This window comes from Electrona antarctica (assembly GCF_951216825.1).
Source record: "Electrona antarctica genome assembly, chromosome: 12".
In the NCBI taxonomy this organism is placed as follows: Eukaryota; Metazoa; Chordata; class Actinopteri; order Myctophiformes; family Myctophidae; genus Electrona; species Electrona antarctica.
The window spans coordinates 17,744,637-17,765,497 of NC_136793.1; the positions used below are offsets into that span (position 1 = coordinate 17,744,637).

Genomic DNA, 20,861 nt, shown 5'->3' on the forward strand with positions numbered 1-20,861 from the left:
CATATTTCAACTTTTAATGTTTTTCATAAATTAAATGCCATTCTTCGTCATACAAAAGTATTGAACATAGACGATGTACAAGCATTGTGACACGTTGTCAGTTGTAGATTTTCACACATGTTTTAACTTTCCATCTGACAGCAACAAAAACTAAAGCCATGTCTGCTGGGTTGTGTTTTGAAGCACCCGGAAGACTGCTGGAAGTCCCTCCCAGGACCTCAACTTTGAGGTCCTGAGTGACGTAGGGCAACCGAGCGCTCAACGTTAAAGCCCAGCTGCACGGGGTTTCCCGGTCATGAATCCACGGGTCCGCCTGTAGTCCCTCCTCCTACCACTAGGACCCAGAGCTTCAACGTTGAATAGCCTCGCTGGCCCCTTGGTTGTGTCACTACTCACTTCCTCTCGTCGGCTTATTTGGCGGCAGCATTGAACCAGCCTGGTGTTTATTTTCGCCAAGTAACAAATCTGGCACATTTTATTATTTTGATGACATTTAATTGAGTTTAATTATAAGTTATAAAATAATGTCTCGTGTCCTGAACGCCATTGTGGCCGTGTGTCCTAACATGGGCATCGGAAACAACGGTAATTTACCCTGGCATCCCATACGACTCAGGTACGTCGGCATCTCGCGACAACAGCAACAAAAGAGAACAGATCTACAAGCTATCAACGCACACACACACACACACACACACACACACACACACACACACACACACACACACACACACACACACACACACACACACACACACACACACACACAGGAAGTAAGGGATAGATAGCGATTCTCAAATTATGTTTTTATTTAAAGCAGTGATTAACTCATATCTAAAGAACCTTTTTATTTTGTGGCATGATTTGATCTCATATCAAATCTGTCATTTGGTCCAGAATGCTGTCTGTCTGTCTGTCTGTCTGTCTGTCTGTCTGTCTGTCTGTCTGTCTGTCTGTCTGTCTGTCTGTCTGTCTGTCTGTCTGTCTGTCTGTCTGTCTGTCTGTCTGTCTGCCTGTCTGTCGGGTGGGCACACATGAGACACACACACACACACATACACACACACACACACACACACACACACACACACACACACACACACACACACACACACACACACACACACACACACACACACACACACACACACATTTCAACACTGCATGTCTGTCTGTCTGTCTGTCTGTCTGTCTGTCTTGTCTAGCATACTGTGGGTATTGCTGTCTGTCTACCATTGTTAATATAAGATGGAACTGACCCAAATAGACATTCTTGTATGTTCTGTAGTTGCATTTACTTGTAGTAGCCTACATGTGTAACAACAAGATGAACTATCAGTCATGAAGGCGCCTCCAAGGGCCCCTGGGGTCCCTGGGCCACACTTTGAGAAACTGGTAGGATTAGACAGCATACATTAACCATGCACTAAAGTGACTAAACTATCATTGCTGTTGGGCAGAAACCTAATTACTTCATATTTCAACTTTTAATGTTTTTCATAAATGAAATGCCATTCTTCGTCATACAAAAGTATTGAACATAGACGATGTACAAGCATTGTGACACGTTGTCAGTTGTAGATTTTCACACATGTTTTAACTTTCCATCTGACAGCAACAAAAACTAAAGCCATGTCTGCTGGGTTGTGTTCAGAGTCCACAGTCCATTATGTTTGTTGCACAAGATGGTGCAATGAGAGAATTAAAGAGACAGGCTATTATATTGCCTGCCGTCCCTTGAAAGACAGAATTTTCCCATGTGTGTCACGCGTCACGGACCAATTTTTATGGGTCACGACTCGAGTAAAAATGCTGCTGGGGAGCCCCCTCAAGGACCCCTGGAAAAAAAAAACACACACACACACACACACACTACACAACGTATTGTGTACATTTTGAAATGTGCAGTCTTTTAATTTGCTATAGTCGTCTAAAAGATGTAATATAATATGTCTAGTGAAATCAATTAAAATAAAAAAGAAACATTAGTAAATAATGTGTCACCTTGTTACTGACCAAGTCTTGAATTAACTTTTTTTGTTGTTCTTTATTTTATTACAGTAATGAATTCAAACATTTCCGGAAGATGACATCAACCCCATCTGCTGAAGGTAACTGACGTTTTTGGTTCACTTCATGTACAATCTACAAGATTTTCACTGTTTTTAAAAAAAGGAATGGTTTTGTCCACCCGACAGCGACATTGTTCATTACTGAGGTATTATACTGACATGTCGAAAATAGGGAGGCCACGTTTGAAGTGGTTAAGTGTGTATTTTTCATTGATTGAATACTGTATTAAATAGAAATGCAAATAGTTCAAGTACGGTCAAACACTTGGTCTACTCTAAAAGGATAACCCCCAAAAGCCCTGTGGGCATGTTTCCATTGAGGTCCTATGTATTTAAAATACTGTACAATATCATCACAAATATAAAACACTATATGAATGGGTGACCACCTTTCCAATGGAGAAGTGAGGCCTGTTTTAAAAGAAGCCAGTGATCCACATTTGGGTGGCGGTGCTGTATTATAGAAGGAGAATTTACCCATGTTTGTTCTATAGGTGGGTGTTACCAGATCGTTGTTGTCACTTCCTCTAGTATTCTGGCTGTGGGTGCCGCTCACTCTTTTTTTCCCTTTTTTTTGTAGCCAATTTGCTATTTTCACTAATTTGGGTCACGGGGAATGTCTAATTTCTCTTTTGGGTCACGGGCTAAAATGTTTGGGAACCACTGTTCTAGGTAAACAGAACGTGGTGATAATGGGCAGAAAGACGTGGTTCTCCATCCCGGAGAAGAACAGACCTCTCAGCGGAAGGATCAACATCGTCCTCAGCAGAGAACTCAAGTATGTACTGTATGAATGGGGCAGTCACGAATCACCATCATTACATTTTACTTGACGATTTATTGTCATACAAATTATTGCGATTAACAATAAGTAAGTAGGTCGGAGGGGATTATTGTCGGTATCAGCCGATAAATCTGTAGTCTATCCCTATTACAATGTGCTAGAGCTGATGGTAGGTGTGGGGCTCCATCTCCCAGTATAGGGGTGCACGATTATGGAATTCTGACCGATATCCGATCTCCGATTATTTGCAGGGTCATATCTGCCGATACGGATTCTGACAGATTCCGAAATTATACAGAGGACCACAATGGAAACAAGCCTAGGCCCTAGGGGCTTGGCCCAAAGCCTGTCAATAAAGTATTCAATCAAACAATAAATAGCATATACTCTTTTCCAAGTGTCTGTTCTCACAACTGAATGATTTTTTAGTAAAAATCATTTTTACTTAAGATTTTACATCATATTCGATTTGACTTTTGTTCAAGACTAGGGGTACTAGAAACTTTTGATTTATATTGAACTCCTTGATAAATGTATACATTTTTCGTGCTGGTGAAAACTGATTAATTAATCAGGATTATTTTGAGACTGTTCCGATACCAATATGGCATTTTTATGGCCGATTCCGATTATGCTACAGATTATATCATGCATGCCTAGGTCCCAGTACTTGACCACACAACTTTCTGCACCCAAGCCGTGCTACTCATACACTGAGTTGCCCGGGACCGAACCTATGACCAACCTTGGTCCAAAGGCGAGAGCTCTACCGAGGACCGGCTGAACTTCCCGGACAACAATTGAAAAGTACAGATGAAAAATAACTAAAAAACAAAGTTATCCTTTAAGCACCTTAAAAAACGCCTCAGTGAACACAGCAAATACCTGACATTATTTCTAGATGGGTTTGCATTAGGCCAAAGCTAAACATAGCTGTAACTCATGCCAGTGGTGGAAAAAGTACTACATTTCTTTACTTAAGTGAAAGTATCTCTACTGCAGTGCAATGTAGTAGAAGTCCCGTATTACAAAAGTATTTTGGCGTCAAAATATACTTTTAAGTACCAAAAGTAAAAGTACACATTGTGCAGAATGTCCCATTTCACAAGTTCAAAATGTATAAAAAGAAATCCTTTGAAAATAGCAGATCTACACACATTGTGAACTTGTAGGTCTGCTATTTTGAAGTGGTTAGTGTGTAATATTAATCAAAATCTACAAAGTAACTATTTTCAAATTGAGTGCAGTACTTGAGTACATTACTGGCTCATGCACTGACCAGCTGTCAATCAACCCCCACAGAGAAGCGCCTCCAGGTGCGCACCACCTGGCCTCAGACTTCAGCTCAGCGCTCCGCCTGCTGGACACGGCTGAGATGGCAGACACAGCCGACCAGGTCTGGGTCATAGGAGGCAGTTCTCTCTACAAGGTACTGTTACATTATCAATGTTAATGTGTAGAGATGACGCTGAGTTGACAAGGAAGTCAGAGCTGCGTGACTGCTTTGCCTTGAACAGTTCTGGTAGGAAAATGCCGTGGATGAAGGCTGAAACCCTTATTTTGAAGGTTCCGCTGGAACCGGATGTAGAAACATTATTTGCGTGTAACTGCGGTGTGTTAAGAAGGTGACCCCAGAAATAATAATCATTTAAAAAATAATGTTGAGAAGCACTGATATATATAAACCTATTAGCGGGTCACATCTTATGATGAATTAGGGGTGTAAGAGCCATTTGAGTCATGCATCTATTCTGTGCTGTCATTGAAGGACTTGCCAATCAAGGCCTTGGTTGCCTTGGTTACAGGGAGGGGTATTTAACCCTGGCCCTAATCAGGTGCAGGTGTTGCTGACATGCAAAGGCAAACAGTTTTTAGACTGTGTTTGGAGGGCTCATTGTCTACCGGTATATTCTTTTGACTTGTTTATTTATATGTAAAAGTATAGGGCTTTGGCAGCTAATAAATATACTTCAACTGAATGGACATGTTTGGACATCACTTTCCTGGAGCACCCGTCATAACTTCAATCCTGGCTGTTGGCAACCAGTACCGCCTAATAATGGGGTTTAGGCGCTACATTTAAGTCTAAAAACTTTGCCTCGGTTCCATGTAGACTGATAGGGAAGTCGAAGAACCAGCGGGGCCAGTTTTGGAGTGGACACGCTGCAAGCACGGCACAGGACCGGGCCTCAGCGTGTGTTGCAAGAATCGGCTGCAAGCAAGTTCTGCTGTTTGGAGGTGATCGACTCGGAGCTACAGGGGCGCTTTAGGGAGTCGGGACTTCGGCATTAGCAGTACTGCTGCCACAGCACAGCAGCCAGCTCTGCAGCAGATCATCGGCACCAGACCATAGGACCGAACCGGTCACGGGACCGCAGTCACAGCAGCGGATCGGGACCGGAGTCTGACTGTAACGGGCGGCCATACGGTGGAGATAGAGATCATCCACGGCACGCTTCACCAAGAGAAAGTGTGGTACGTTTCAGCGGTGCAGGGCCGCCGATGCAAATAATGTGTTGTGACAAACCATATTGAACATGAACCATTGACCTTTTCCTCATGGAGAAAGGTGAGGCGCAAACTTGCGCTTACAAGCAGCCAACAAATGACAATGGTGTTGAACTTGAGTCTGGTGATGGGGCTGTGGTCAAAATGACTCACAAAGATTTGATTGAAAATATTGACACTTTGCAAAGGGACAGTAGGGCAAAGCGGTACAAGCTCAAGCTGTCTAACCCAAAAGATGTTGCCTGGTGGAACGATGAGCAATATTTAAATGAGGCTAAAGATATATATTGCAACTTCATGAGTACTTATGATGAAGCCGAAAATGCTCTTCCAAAATGGCACAAAGTAAAAACGCAGAGTTTTGACTGTTTTATGGATGAAATGGACAGATGGATTGAGGATGGAATGTACAGATGGCTCTATGGTCAAAGTTCAAGTTGCCCTGGTGATGATGATATGATTTCGGATATTGAGAGTTGTGTTGCTGGTCATGATTATGTCAGAGACAGTGGTGAGTCTCTGAAGACACAGGAGGAGCAGGCTCACCAGGCTGAGGCTCCGAGGAGGACACAAGAGGCGAAGAAGCCTGCTGCTAAGAAAGCTGTGAAAGCAAAGAAACCTGGTGCAGCTAAAAGGCCAAAGAAGGTGGCACCAAAGAAGCCTGCAGTTGTCAAGGAAGTGCAGAAGAAAGTCAAGCCTGCCACCAAGAAGGTACCAGCTAAAAGCTCAAGGAGGAGGAAGAAAGAAAAATGGCAGAGCCAAAGAAAGAGGAAGAAAGGAAAATGGCACAGCTCAAGAAAGAGGAGGGAAGGAAGGTGGCAGAGCTCGAGAAAGAAAAGGATAAAAGCAGAAAGACTTGAATAAAAATGCCTTTTGTCCTACAGATTAACATTTGAGTTTGGTTATTGCAATCATGAATATTGTCTGAGTTATTGCCTTAAAAATGTTGCATTTTGTTTTCATGTCATTTTGTTATTTAATGGCTCTTTGTTTTTTTTATGTTTTGAATTTCTCTGTTTTCACACCAGTAGCAATTAGGGGTGGGTGTGTAAGAGCCATTTGAGTCATGCATCTATTCTGTGCTGTCATTGAAGGACTTGCCAATCAAGGCCTTGGTTGCCTTGGTTACAGGGAGGGGTATTTAACCCTGGCCCTAATCAGGTGCAGGTGTTGCTGACATGCAAAGGCAAACAGTTTTTAGACTGTTTGGAGGGCTCATTGTCTACCGGTATATTCTTTTGACTTGTTTATTTATATGTAAAAGTATAGGGCTTTGGCAGCTAATAAATATACTTCAACTGAATGGACATGTTTGGACATCACTTTCCTGGAGCACCCGTCATAACTTCAATCCTGGCTGTTGGCAACCAGTACCGCCTAATAATGGGGTTTAGGCGCTACAAGGGGCTTCGTTGTTTATTAACATACAAACTCACTGACAGTATGTTCTGTCCCACTGGCTATGAAACAGCTCCTTAGACGAGGAAGATCTGCTAATATGATCTATTGATTCAGTTTCAAGGACATTGGAATACTGTTGGTCCGTTGCTGTTGGTTGGAAACCTTCTATGTCCAAAACTGTTAATTTCAGGAGTTCCAATGGATCCAATGTAGTTATTATTTTAGTCACAATCAGATTCAATGGAGTTATTATTTAGTCACAAGGTCTTGATGCATTCCATTGATTATCCAGTGTTTCCCAACCTGTGTGCCGCGGCACTTTACTGTGCCGTTTGATGTGTCTAGGTGTGCCGCCTGATTTTACCGAAAATAACACTAAGCCTCCCCCGAAAGCAATATTATAGCTACTGGGCTGCAGGCTTCCTATTGTTGCGTCGTTGTTGTCACACGTCTAACCATTAGACGTGCGATAACGACGGAACAATAGACTCTAACGACCCTCGGCCATTGAAATGTTAATGCAAAAGAGATGCATCCAGAAGACGCTACATTTCGCGCATATGCACGTAGACAGCAGACACATACAGTCCTACATGTCCCGACCCAAACACTGAGGAGGTAAAGTAAACGTGACGTTGTTGTGATTAAACATAATGTGCCACCAAAAATAGCTGTCCAAGTGTCCATACATGATCGCCTCGTTCGGCCAACACAATATATCTCCCTCCCTCCACAGAAGCGCAGTGATGCCTGATTTATTCTTCGTCGTACACGTGTTCCATGCTGAAAATGGCTGATTTACAAGCTCACAACGCGTTGTGAGCTTGTCGATCAGCTATTTTCAGCACGTGGAAATATGCAGGCTGTGAGAACTGAGACCCTTCACAATAAAAGCATGCAGCTTTCACAAGTTGGCCCATAATAAAGACAAGGAAAAAGATTAAGAATTAGGTGGCATTTCACATTGCATATGAGCTATTTTTTCTCCAAAATGTATTTTTTTTAAAGGAATTAATTTTGTATTATTAACACAGCCGACGCGAATCGCGTATCAATACGTTATCAATTAATCAAACGTCGGGTGCGGATCACGTATCAATACGTTTCAATCACTTTCATTCATCTTTTTACCCACCCGGACAATGAAGAACCATCGCCCTATCATTGCTGCTTAGTCCCGCTCACGTGATCAGAAAAAAAAACCAAAAAAAAAAAAACCCCTCCCCTCCTGAAAACAGGAGGGCGGGCCGCTTTACGTGTATAAACCAGTGTAGAATGGATGCGCCCATGCCGATGTAGCCCGTGTGTGAAAAGAATCAAATTTCACCTAACCTCGCCTCACCAGGCTTTCCTCCACCTATTGGCTTTTATACTCGATTCCCCCCTCCCCTCCTGTTTCTCCTGCAGGAGGAGGGCCTTGCGAGATGGGGGCTCATGTCTCGGAAAAAAACATACGGAACGCTGTTACGCTGCCTAACACATGATCTGCAGATTCTGCACCAGATCGGCAACACACATGGACAGATGCATGTTTACTTCTTCATACTGTAGCGACCAAACGATCCCCGAGCCTACAATACTACGAACTAACAAACGAACTACAGTATCGAGAGGGGCCGCCATGACATTAGACAGTCTACCGTTGGTGGATCACGTATCGCCATGCAGAGCCGTCATAATCGGAGATCGCTCAGACGTGTGATTGTAACGCTTTTTTATTCATTATAATTGTAGTGATAAGACCGCAATGAACGCGTCGGGGACGTAATCGACCCGGGTGTAATGTATAACGAACTTTTCCGCGTCCTAAACCGTGCATGCCCAGGCATGTTCCCTATACTAGCTTGAAAAACAAAATCAGCTCATGATGACAACGCGTCTCACCGTTATACTATAGTTCTCGAACCGAACGGTGGAATGGGACTTTTTATAGCCGTACGATCAAGACTTTTGCTGCCCAATGTGCCCATGACCCCCCCCCCCCCCCCCCCAATGTTACTGCGATCAAAACAATGAAAGCAGTGAATCATCATCATCATCTAAAGGATGCAGAGTTATGAAGGTTTATAGTCAGACATTGACAGGCAGATATAACAATAAACACAATAAATATGCTATACATCCTATACACCGAATGAAAGCCCTGAATGTGTACTTTTACGAGGAAAAGAGTAAACATTGATCCCATGTACAGTCTGTCATAAATTGGTTACTGGGTGGATGCACATTGCGCCCACCAGATATAACTGCAGAGAAGACATGGACCCGTACTCAATATTCACAAAATAAGGCCTATAGCGACATATAAATACTATATACCGTATGAAACAGAAGACTCTCTGCTTTCATAAGAAAAAAACTTCTACTGTAGTAATAATAAAAATCACACCCATGTGAAGTGAGTGGTGCAACTCTGTCCCATATTCTGTTCTCTGCTTATTCAATACAGCTCGCTATATACGGACTGAGGCAGAAAGTCATGTAAACCTTTTATTTACAGTTTGGTCTGTAAACTTCTACTGTAATAATAAAAATCACACCCCTGTGAAGTGAGCGTTGCAACTGTTCTGTACTTATTCACTACAGCTCGCTATATACGGACTGAGACAGAAAGTCATGTAAACCTTTTATTTACAGTTTGGTCTGTAAACTTCTACTGTAATAATAAAAATCACACCCCTGTGAAGTGAGCGGTGCAACTGTTCTCTACAGTTGGGTGCAACTGTAGAGAACAGGTTTACATGACTTTCTGTCTCAGTCCGTATATAGCGAGCTGTAGTGAATAAGTACAGAACAGTTGCAATGCTCACTTCACAGGGTTGTGATTTTTATTATTACAGTAGAAGTTTACAGACCAAACTGTAAATAAAAGGTTTACATGACTTTCTGCCTCAGTCCGTATATAGCGAGCTGTATTGAATAAGCAGAGAACAGAATATGGGACAGAGTTGCACCACTCACTTCACATGGGTGTGATTTTTATTATTACTACAGTAGAAGTTTTTTTCTTATGAAAGCAGAGAGTCTTCTGTTTCATACGGTATATAGTATTTATATGTCGCTATAGGCCTTATTTTGTGAATATTGAGGAGTTCACGTCCATGTCTTCTCTGAAGTTATCTGGTGGGCACAAGCTGCATTCAATAACCAATTACTGTCTAACTGTACATGGGATCAATGTTTACTCTTTTCCTCGTAAAAGTACACATTCAGGGCTTTCATTCGGTGTATAGGATGTATAGGATATTTATTGGGTTCAATTTTATATCTGCCTGTCAATGTCTCTGACTTTAAACCATCCATAACTCTGCTCGCTGTTCAAGATAACCACTTCCAGGCAAATGCAGGTGTTGCAAAAAGGTCAATATCTCCAGAATGGAACATGGTAAAATCAAAATGACAAGTTCAGCTTTCTTTTGATGTATGCGTGTGATTCTCGCTATAAGAGAACATTTTGCTGTGGGCCCCCGAACAAGGCCTTTGTGCAATGTTAAACGGTAGCAACATCCAAATAGGCCTGTCGAGATCTTGTAGCAATCAAAGTGTTAAATCCCCCAAAGTTTTTTTATTCAATAAAGTCTGAGGTTCTATATGGCTATGGGCTGTGGTACTAACGAAAAATAACTAAAATAGTTATTTTTTTGGAACCATGAATATATATATATATATATATATATATATAATTTATATATATACTGTATATATTATATACATGTATGTATATGTATATAGATAGGCCTATACACCGTATATCTAGGTGTGCCCTGATATTTTTAGGCTATGAAAAGTGTGCCCTGGGACAAAAAAGGTTGGGAAACACTGGATTATACAACCCACAGACACACTTTCACTTTGACTTTCAGTAATAGCAAAACATTGCTCTACATCGTGACGCATTCTGAGCTTGTAGATCGTCTATTTTTGCGGGACATTTTTGTCCGATGAAGTACGCCGGTATTAACTTACAAAAAAGTTGAGAAATTGACATACACAAGGTTTCTGCACGTTATCAAATATAAATGACGGTGAATCTCGGACACCTGTGATGACTAAGTTTGAACCTTTGTCACACACTTCCCTTTGTTGTCAGTTCAGTTGTCATGGAGACCAGCTCAAGGATGAGTGTGAGAGCATAATGTATTTGTCGGGCAGAAACCTTGTATGTATAATATTTCTACTATGTTTTTTAGTAAATGAATGCCCTACTTCGTCGGACAAGAGTAGCGATACTGTTGTCCGACTGTAGCAAAATAATATCCGATCCACAAGCTCACGACACCTTTCAATTTATTTTTCTGTTTAATAGTTTTGGACATACAAGTTTTAAACCCCGACAGTGACAATATGGTGTGAGTCAATCCTACAGACAGACAGACAGACCGACAGACAGACAGACAGACAGACAGACAGACAGACAGACAGACAGACAGACAGACAGACAGACAGACATGCTGTGTTGAACTGTGTGTGTGTGTGTGTGTGTGTGTGTGTGTGTGTGTGTGTGTGTGTGTGTGTGTGTGTGTGTGTGTGTGTGTGTGTGTGTGTGTGTGTGTGTGTGTGTGTGTGTGTGTGTGTGTGTGTGTGTGTGTGTGTGTGTGTGTGTGTGTGTGTGTGTGTGTGTGTGCCATGTGTGCCCACCCGCCAGGAAGTGATGGAGAGCCCGGGGACCAGGAGGCTGTTTGTCACCCGGGTCCACAAACAGTTTGACTGTGACACTTTCCTGCCTGAGATCAGCATGGACAAATACCGCCTCCTGTCTGGGTGAGTTTTACACATGACCCCTAGAGCAGTAGTGCTCAAGGGGTCAGTAGTGCTCAAGGAGTCAAGGACCCCCGAATTGATATGTATTTGGCTGTGGACCCCCTTGTCAAAAAAATAAATCAAAAATATTATTTTTTTCCCCAAAGAATTTTCCAAAATGTTCAGAAATAGCAGATGGATGTACAAGCTCGCAGTGACGCGCAGTGAGCTTGTATATCTGCTATTTTTGAATGGTCAACGTATAAAAAAAATGGATCAAGGTGTTAAAATGATTGTGATGCTGTATTAAACAAATTTCCCAGGACCCCACTTTGAGAACCTATTGTGGAGACGAACATTCAGCCAAAATAGCCAATCGGCTGTTTTGAAGAGACTTGGTGGAAGAAAACGTACGGCGGTTCTCAAAGTGGGTTCCTTGCGGCTCTTCCCCCCCAAAAAAGTCTTAATAAATCACAAAATGTCTTAATAAATCACTTTAACCACTATAACCCTTTTAGTCATCATGGCTTAGTTTTTATATTGTTTTCCTCAGTGAAAACAGGTAGTCGACAAACATTTTTCGCCATAGTTTTAGTGGACAAAAGTAACACTGTGTCCGTCATGTGTTTTGTGTTGCAGGGTTGCAGGTGTAGCAGAAGGCGTGCAGGAGGAGCACGGCGTCCAGTATAGTTTTGAAGTCTATGAGAGCATCGACCACTGACCTGTGATGTCACTATGTCATGACTGTCATGTCAAATAGCTCTGAGTGCATCATGGCTTCATCTTTTAACGACGTGGCTGTCGGGCAGAGATATCGTATCGCCATATTTCTACATGTTATGTATTATAAATCATAATTTAATACCCTACTTTGTACAATGGTATCACACAAAAGTAGTGTAAATAGCAGCTTATACGTCTTACCTTTTTTTACTCTGTGGGTTTTGTGAATATTGAACCAACGAAAAGTATTGACAGCTTGTGATTAAATAATAATAATAATTACACTGCTGAGGTCTCCCCCTCATAGGCAATGAGACAAAACCTGCAGCACACATGGAGCGCAGCCACACTCAATGGAACGGAACACACACACATGGAGCGCAGCCACACTCAATGGAACGGAACACACACACACACACACACACACACACACACACACACACACACACACACACACACACACACACACACACACACACACACACACACACACACACACACACACACACACAAAAAACAGTGGTTGGACAGTAATGAAGTACATTTACAGTACTTGAGTTCTGGACTTAAGTTAAACAAATACAAATAAATGTATAGATCTGTACTTCTGTGTATTTCTTTGTACTTTGTATTTGAGTCACATACGTGTGTCTACTGTATGTGTGTTTGTTTGAAACAACACAAAGCTTTTAGCATTTCCATTAAGCTATAGGTCCCTTATTTGAGATATAGAGATTAGCCTGGACACCAGACAAATTGAGCTGCCTTGAGAGCAGCATTCAAAAGCTGCCCTCAGAGCAGCAAATGAACATGGTTTTACAGTATGTATAGCATTTAAGCTGCCCTCAGAGCAGAATTCAAAAGTTGCCCTCAGGCTCAGGGCAGCAATTTAACATTGGTGTATGTATATCATTTAAGCTGCCCTGAGAGCAGCATTCAAAAGCTGTCCATATATGGAGATCTAGGGGTGATCAGGTGTGATCAATATTGGCTAATTTGGGCCCTGTCCAGAGCCCGGGCAGAGGCTTTTGTGCTGAATCCCACTGAATCAAGGCACTTTTTGAGTGGTGTAAACCACTCCTACAACTGGCTTTGTTAGTGCAGAAAAAATGAGCATGGTTGCTATGTTCACCCTGTTCACCCGGGTGTGATTTCATTACGTACAACTGGCTTTGTTAGTCTGTGCAGAAAAAATGAGCATGGTTGCTATGTTCACCCTGTTCACCCGGGTGTGATTTCATTACGTCAGACATGATTTCATTACGTCAGACAGGCTATATAAGACCTTACACCACTCAGTTCACACGGGTGTGATTTTTCTCTTTCAACTAGCCCACAATAATTCATTTGGCTGGTGGTGAAATTATGAAGTTATGCCTTTGGTCAAGTTGACACCAAAGTCCTACCTGTCACTATAGGCAGATCAGAATGTCATATGAAGTCATATCTGAATACAAAATATACTGGAATTATGAATTGCTATAGTATTTCCAAAATGTAGGCATACGTCATAATGTTCCAATATTAACAAAGTGAATTAGTTTGACCCATGATATAATATTTTACAATTAAACATCTTTAACCTGTATAGTCAATATATTAGTTGTGAATATTTAACTATTTATGTAACGTTCAGTGACTCAGACAGTACAACACAGAAACCAGGCAAGAATTCAAAGTTCACATCAAGGTTTAATCCACATGACTGAAAAATACAAAACATGTTTTAAATGATGTTGAATTGTTGTTTACCATTAATCTTCTCTTCTAGGGAACGGGGGTCCCTTGCGCAAAAAAAAAATAAGCTGGGCATTTCATAGGTTTGAAAACTGTTAATGCGACAACACAATCATATATTCTATAAAACTGAGTAATATTCCCCCTTAAAGACTGTCGTCATCATCATCATCATGTCACACTGATCACCGCTGGTAAAATCGCCAAAGGAACAGTTTCACTAATGCTTAAAATGTATGGAAAGAGTGTTTCAGTGAAGGTGTGTGTGAAGGTGTGTATGCATGTGTCAGTATCAGGATCAGAGAATGACAGCTTCCCCTCGTTCCAGTCCAGCTGGACTCTGATCCTTTGAGGTGCCTGCTTCAATGAAACAGTGGTTTTCCTTAGTAAGGAGCCTGCTTTATAGATCCCTTCTTCTAACCTTATTGTATAGTGTTCACCCTTTCCTTTTCCCTTCCTTGTGTACGACTCTGCTAACAAACCCACATCCCAGTCTGCACCAAAATTGTCCCCAACCTGAATGTCCCAGCTGTGAGTCCCTGAGTTAAAGCCCTCGGAACCAACAACGAGGGGACATTGGGCAAACCTCTCCGGGTTGTCAGGAGGAAGCTGCCCTGCCTCTGCGAATATCACGCCGGTCAGATCTTCAGATAGGATGAGGTTTGTTCCCGCAGTGTTGGGGTCCAGGATGACGGGAGTGTAGGAGACAATGTCCTTCATCTTGTTCCAGACTCTGAAGGTCAGGTTTCCCAGGTGTTTGGCTTCGTCTATCAGTGGTCCCGAGACCAGATGTGGGGCCTGCAGTGTGAACTGGACTCTTTCCATTGTGGTCTTGTAGTTCTGCAGGAATGAGATGTGTTCAGCTCTCAGCTCCTCCTCTATGTCTCTGATTGAAAGGGTTAATATGTCTCTGTTCAGACCCTCAATCTTCGCCTTCACCATTTGACTCTTCTGCTGACCTTCCTCCCTCAGTGTAGTGATCCTAGCCTCCTCTTCCTCTTGTAGAAACTGATGAAGCTTCTTAAACTGTTTCTTAATCTGTATCTCTGTGTACTGGAACTGGGCCTTAATGTATATTGCTGTTCTTTCACTTTTTTTTGAAACTTTGTTTTTATTTAGAATTTTCGGTGAACAGGTGGGTCACATTGGGCATCACAGTACATTTTGTAATTGTTACAAGTCATTTGTTACATTAATTATTATTAACTTTCATTGTGTTACGGGTCATACAGTTCCAGGTGGGTAGGGGAACCCTCTTTGAGTAGTTTCAGTTTGTTTTAGTCAGTTCGCTCCCAGTTACAGGTTTCATGATAATTATACATCGGCATTCCATTCTTTTTGTTGTTTAAATTAAATCAATGTACAAGATTATGAAAAACAATGACGGAAGGTGAAAAAGAAAACAGAGGGAAAACAGAGAATCCTAAAAATAAAATAAAATACGAAACGAAGGGTAAACAGTGGACAAAACAAATAAAACAAAAACTTGAGCACAACAGATACAATAATGACATTATTAATGACAGATTAATGACAGTGTTCACCTCTTATTCATTCATACAGATCCTTTACAAAATGTCTATTCCCATGTATAATATCCATTTCAACCAGTATCTGTGAAACTTTTCTGTACATATCCTAACTGCGAAAGTAAGTTCTTCCATTTCGTATATGTTTCGTACAATGGCTGTCCACTCTCCTTTCTTAGGCGGGCTTCTATCCAGCCACTTCTTGGTTATTGCCTTTTTTGCTGCCACTAGCAATATTTTAAGAAGGTATTTATCTGGGGTATTAAGGTCATCTGGTATGTTACACAGGTAAACCTTTGTAAATTCAAATTCAATCTCAAAACCCATTATTGTGTTAATGTCCGATACTATTTCTAGCCAGAATCGTTGTATTATTGGGCAGTCCCAGAATACGTGGAAGTGGTCAGCCATTGCACTATTACATTTTCTCCAACAGTTGCCTGCTTCCCGTGTCCCACAATTTTATATTCGAATATAGCTTTGTCCCCACATTGTATATTCGAATATAGCTTTGATATCTTTCACTTTTCTTTTTAACTTTATCTAAGACCTCCAGCTTCTCCTGTAAAGGCTTCAGTGATTTCTGGACTTCCTCCTTGCGATCCAGAGCAGCTTCATCGATGGGTCTGAAACTGTGGTTGTTGTGTTCTTCAGAATCTCGACACACAACACACACTGGCTCTTGACATTCCAGACAGAACAGTTTGAGTTGAGCATGCAGACCGCAGAGATCCCCTGATGAAGTTCTCTTACGTTTTGAAGCTCTCTGTCTCGTGAAGGCCTCACACAGATTCCTCATAGCCAGATTCCGGGGTAGATGATCTGTTGAATGTATTTCCTTACAAACTGGACATTCCTGTATTCTCTTCTGTCTCCACCATTGCTGCAAACAAGCTGTACAGAAGCTGTGGCCACATGACAGGAGAACGGGATCTTTAAAGATGTCACGAGTCACGACACACAGAACAGGAAAAATCCTCTTCTGAAAAAGACGACTTGGCGGCCATTTAGTCTCTGAGTGAATCTACAAGCAACTAATACAGGAATTCAGTCAGTGGTGGTAACACCTCCTCTAGAATGTTCCCTGAAGTTTACTTTCACTGTGAATCGTGGTTGTTGTCCATTCAGCAGGTTCCAGTGGTCTGAGTCAGTATTCCCTCCTGTAGCCGTGCAAAGACAATCTGTACTCCTGTGTTTGATCTGAAGCTCACACCACCACAGACCTGTTGCAAAGTGTACACACACAAAAGAATGTTATTGAGGTGAAAGTCAACACTGGCCCTTAAACTATCTGTAAAGTCCCCATCAGTTATGATACATCTGAATTTAGAACTCGTACAAGATCAAACCATGGAGACAAGATGGAGCCATGCAGAAAGACTAAACCACATACACATAGTAGTTGGAGAAATCTTCTTCATATTTCAAATCAACATTAAGTTTACATTTCTAATTTGAAAAAGTAAGAGCAGAGTGGGGTTTTGTAATGTTATACATTGGCAAAATGCGCTTTGAACACATGAGTCAAATTAGTCATGTTCTGAGGATCTTTGGTGCACAAACTGGACTTGCACATAAAGCACAGTCTAGTCTAGGTCAGGAGGGATGATATAATTCCCATGGTGCAACTCGGCCAACAACACATTGTGAGCTTGTAGATCTGCTATTGAAACATGGGACATTCTGCCCAATGACTACGTTTTCTTTTGGTGCTTTAAGTACATTTTAAGCCAACATTTTTGTACTTTTACTCCAGTAAATGTTGAATTACGGACTACTTGTAACAGTGTATTTCTATATTGCAGTATTGATACTGAAGTAAAACATAGTACTATCTATCTACCACTGCAGATATTTGTCTCTCACTCACACATGTGTGCATAGTACATTGTTCCACAGAGTACTGTAAACACAACAATACATAAGATAATATAATACAAATAATAATGGATGTAATGAAGTAAAGATTACATCCTTAATTGCATAATTCACGCAAGGCCTCCTGGGACACTGGAAACTGGTGGATAGACATGATAGAAGTCCACAAGGGAAACAAGTCCCCAGGACTTTTTTGTGATATCCTTTTAGCTTTAATGTCTTGACTGTACTGTGCTGTTTTACATTTCTGACTAATAAAGTATCGATCATCAATCAAAGTCACGTTAAAGTACAGAAACCTTCTTAGGCAACTATATGCGTTTATCAGAAATGGGGAGAAGGCAGAAGGCATACATCCTTACCTGTAATAACTTGGCTTCTCACAACAGAAGGTCTGATAGTTGAACTGAAGCTGCTTGGTGGTGGTCACAGGTCACTCCATGGTGTGCAGTCTGCGTGTGTCTGTCGTGGTCTGACTCAGCACTGGCAGGAGTGGCAGCAGGAGGACGGTAATGGCCGGTATATATACATATTGTATGTAGGCCAGTGTGTTGTCTTTGTCCAGAAAAACACCTCCCACACTTTTCACACCTCTCACCCAGTTGAGAGAACAGTGATTGGTCTATTTCAATGTGAAAGGCTGAAGGCCCATCACAAAAGCCCACCTTTCAGACTCCATAATGGCCCATAGCACTTATCCTACCCCCTTAGATAGCACTTTTTAGACTTAGATAGCATTTGAAACAGACTTATAGCATGTCATGTAGACAGCACAATAATTGCATTGTATGTAGTCATAGCACATCATAGAACATATGTATAGCACTAGAATTTTGCGGGCCTTCGGCCCGCTCATCCTAGCGCGAAAAACATAGAGATGCCATGCCTTTCGTCCTGGTGGAGACAATATGTTTTTACCCAGCCACTTCATATTCATATAGAATCTATTATTCTCAGATGGACCTAATATCGCTACACCTGAAAGCATCAAGAATGACACATTATTGATGTTGTATTCTATAGGTCCATATAGCCTAAATGCAGTATGGTTTAATGCTGTAGAATTCACAGCTTTGTGTGTGCCATTCTTTTTTTTTTTTAAATAAGTTTTATCCCACGATTTTGTAACCCATTTTTCACCCCTGTGTCAATTATCTAATGTGATCCTGGGCTCTACACACTCTCCACCAACCTAGTCCCCATATATGGGGGACATGGGGAGAGCAACGGACTTGAACTCATGCTTCCTTCATGCCTGAGTGTCCAAGTTGCTCCTTTACACCTGACAGTGGGAGTTTCCCTGGTTGGACGTAGCGCGTGGAAGGAACACGTTATTCCAACCAGTTCCTTTCCCCTCCATCAGGCACCCCGGCTGGCCAGGGGGAGGCAGTTTAGAGACCAGGATTACTGCATGTTTTTTGTGAGGGTACCTACCCTAGGGGACACGGGGAGAACATGCAAACACCACACAGAAAGACCCTTTCGCCAACCCCGCCTCGGGTATGGGCACTGATGATGCGGAGGAGGAAACACGCCGCCAGCACCCACAGCGCCCCGAGCGGGAATCGAACCCAGGACCTTCTAGCTGTGAGGCGACAGCACTACCAACTGTGCCACCGTGCCCCCGTGTGTGCCATTATTAATGAATAATCAACAATCAGCAGCTTATGGAAACCAATTTGGCCCCCGTCAGTCAGTTCCCCCCACAATGCTCAAGATGACATTGAGAATAAGCTGCTGATTGATAAGTAGTACCATAGAAGACGTTAGGCCTCACTCACACCTATACATCTAGCATACAACAATGTTGCCTTATATAACAATATTTTGTCATTCCAGCTGTTTTGAGGCATAGGCTCAAGACAGAAACATCCTTAGATTCCACATGAATGTGAGTAAACTAAAAACATGGCATCAAAATATATTTCCTGTTATTAAGTTTGTATAGGCCTTTTACAGTATTAGATCAGGATTAGAACATTTAGAAGTAACTCTTGAAAAGAAAACTGTTAGATAGATAGATAGATAGATAGATAGATAGATAGATAGATCGATCCACTTATAACCAGTAAGACGCCTGAGGGTGAGAAGCGACCGCGTCATAAAGGGCGAGGTGACGTGCACGCATCCACCTGGGTGACTGCTGGGCGAGCGCTGGCGCTTTGGCATGGGGGGTAAGATCAACATATGGAATGAATTCTGTACTGGCCATATATGGAGCATGTCTTGAGTGTACAGGGTTTGATGAGGTCAGATCAACATATGGAATGTCAGAACAGGTCAGCTCCATATAGATCTAAGGGTGGCAGCGGGGGCAGTGTCTTGAGTGTAAAGGGTTTGATGAGGGCCCATGAGCTGGGACTTAATTTTCAGGCCTGTTGAGAACTCTAACCCGACTGCCGGGCGCGGTTTGAGGTCAGATGTAGAGTTGCTGGCCAATATTGATACATCAGGGATCTCCATATACTGTATGGGCTTAATTGCGACATCAGGTTGTATTTACTATGACATCAGGGATCTCCGATGCCACGTGATGTTATGAGACCTGGGCAGTGGGCACCATATATTGGGGCTTTAGAGTGTTACACTGACTGACGGACAAAAATGTACGATTTCATAGTAAACGCGACCTGCGGTCACAATAAGGCCTTATATAAACGGTTGCTTATTCACAATAGAACCAAATATTGGCATCCTGGGGGCAGAGAGCACTGAGGGGGAAGGTGCCCAACCCCCAGAAAAGGGCACCATTTTGGGGTGGACTTTTTGTGGGGGTCCCTTGTGCCATTTCACATCAGAAATATCCAACTAGGATGTTCCACAATAACTTGGCCTGTGTCATTGGACAGTAAAATAATACATTCTAATTTCCATGTAAACATAAAAATATATAATGTGTGTGTGTGTGTGTGTGTGTGTGTGTGTGTGTGTGTGTGTGTGTGTGTGTGTGTGTGTGTGTGTGTGTGTGTGTGTGTGTGTGTGTGTGTGTGTGTGTGTGTGTGTGTGTGGTGGGGGGTAGGCGTTTCTTTCAGTGGGGAAATAGTAGGACCAAAATTACAAGTGAATGTCAGAAAAGTAAACTTTTTGCTATTTCCGCCTATTTAAGGCCTTATATAAAAGGCTGCTGATTCACATTAGAACCAAATATTGGCATTCTGATTGTTCTGGGATGTAGGCACACTACCTGTAGACAATTTGTGCAAGTATGATGTAAAAACAAACAGCAGGTAAAAAATGACAGAGGATTTACTTGGAACTCTCTCTTTCAGATAGGCGTTTTTTATTGCCTATGTGGTGAGTCACTTCATGAATACATTTTAAGACTTTTGCAGTAAAAGTAAATCTCGGGACAATCCATTTCATGAACGGGACATCCTAAAGATATGAAAAAACTATGTCTCGTTTTGTTATACCTCGGGGAGGGGTATAGTCAACTTTTGGGGCTTTTGTTCCTGCACTAAAATTGAGCTGCCTTGAGAGCAGCATTCA

General features: G+C 42.0%; 1 protein-coding gene across 1 annotated transcript; it reads left to right on the plus strand.

The window, feature by feature from the left end:
- Positions 1–433: 433 nt before the first annotated feature.
- LOC306934618 (dihydrofolate reductase-like) lies at positions 434–12,646 on the plus strand. The gene is made up of 6 exons (XM_079517265.1): positions 434–616; positions 2,062–2,111; positions 2,745–2,850; positions 4,159–4,285; positions 11,411–11,526; positions 12,145–12,646. Exons 1-6 carry the CDS (start codon positions 525–527, stop codon positions 12,224–12,226), a joined length of 573 nt encoding a protein of 190 aa, XP_079373391.1. The 5' UTR covers positions 434–524; the 3' UTR covers positions 12,227–12,646.
- Positions 12,647–20,861: the final 8,215 nt, after the last annotated feature.

Excerpts from the sequence above, each read along its gene's own strand:
- LOC306934618 (XM_079517265.1), top strand. The coding sequence starts at position 525 with ATGTCTCGTGTCCTGAACGCCATTGTGGCCGTGTGTCCTAACATGGGC. Across the intron at positions 2,112-2,744 it reads ATCAACCCCATCTGCTGAAG|GTAAACAGAACGTGGTGATA; the intron begins GTAACTGACGTT and ends CCACTGTTCTAG. Across the intron at positions 2,851-4,158 it reads GTCCTCAGCAGAGAACTCAA|AGAAGCGCCTCCAGGTGCGC; the intron begins GTATGTACTGTA and ends CAACCCCCACAG.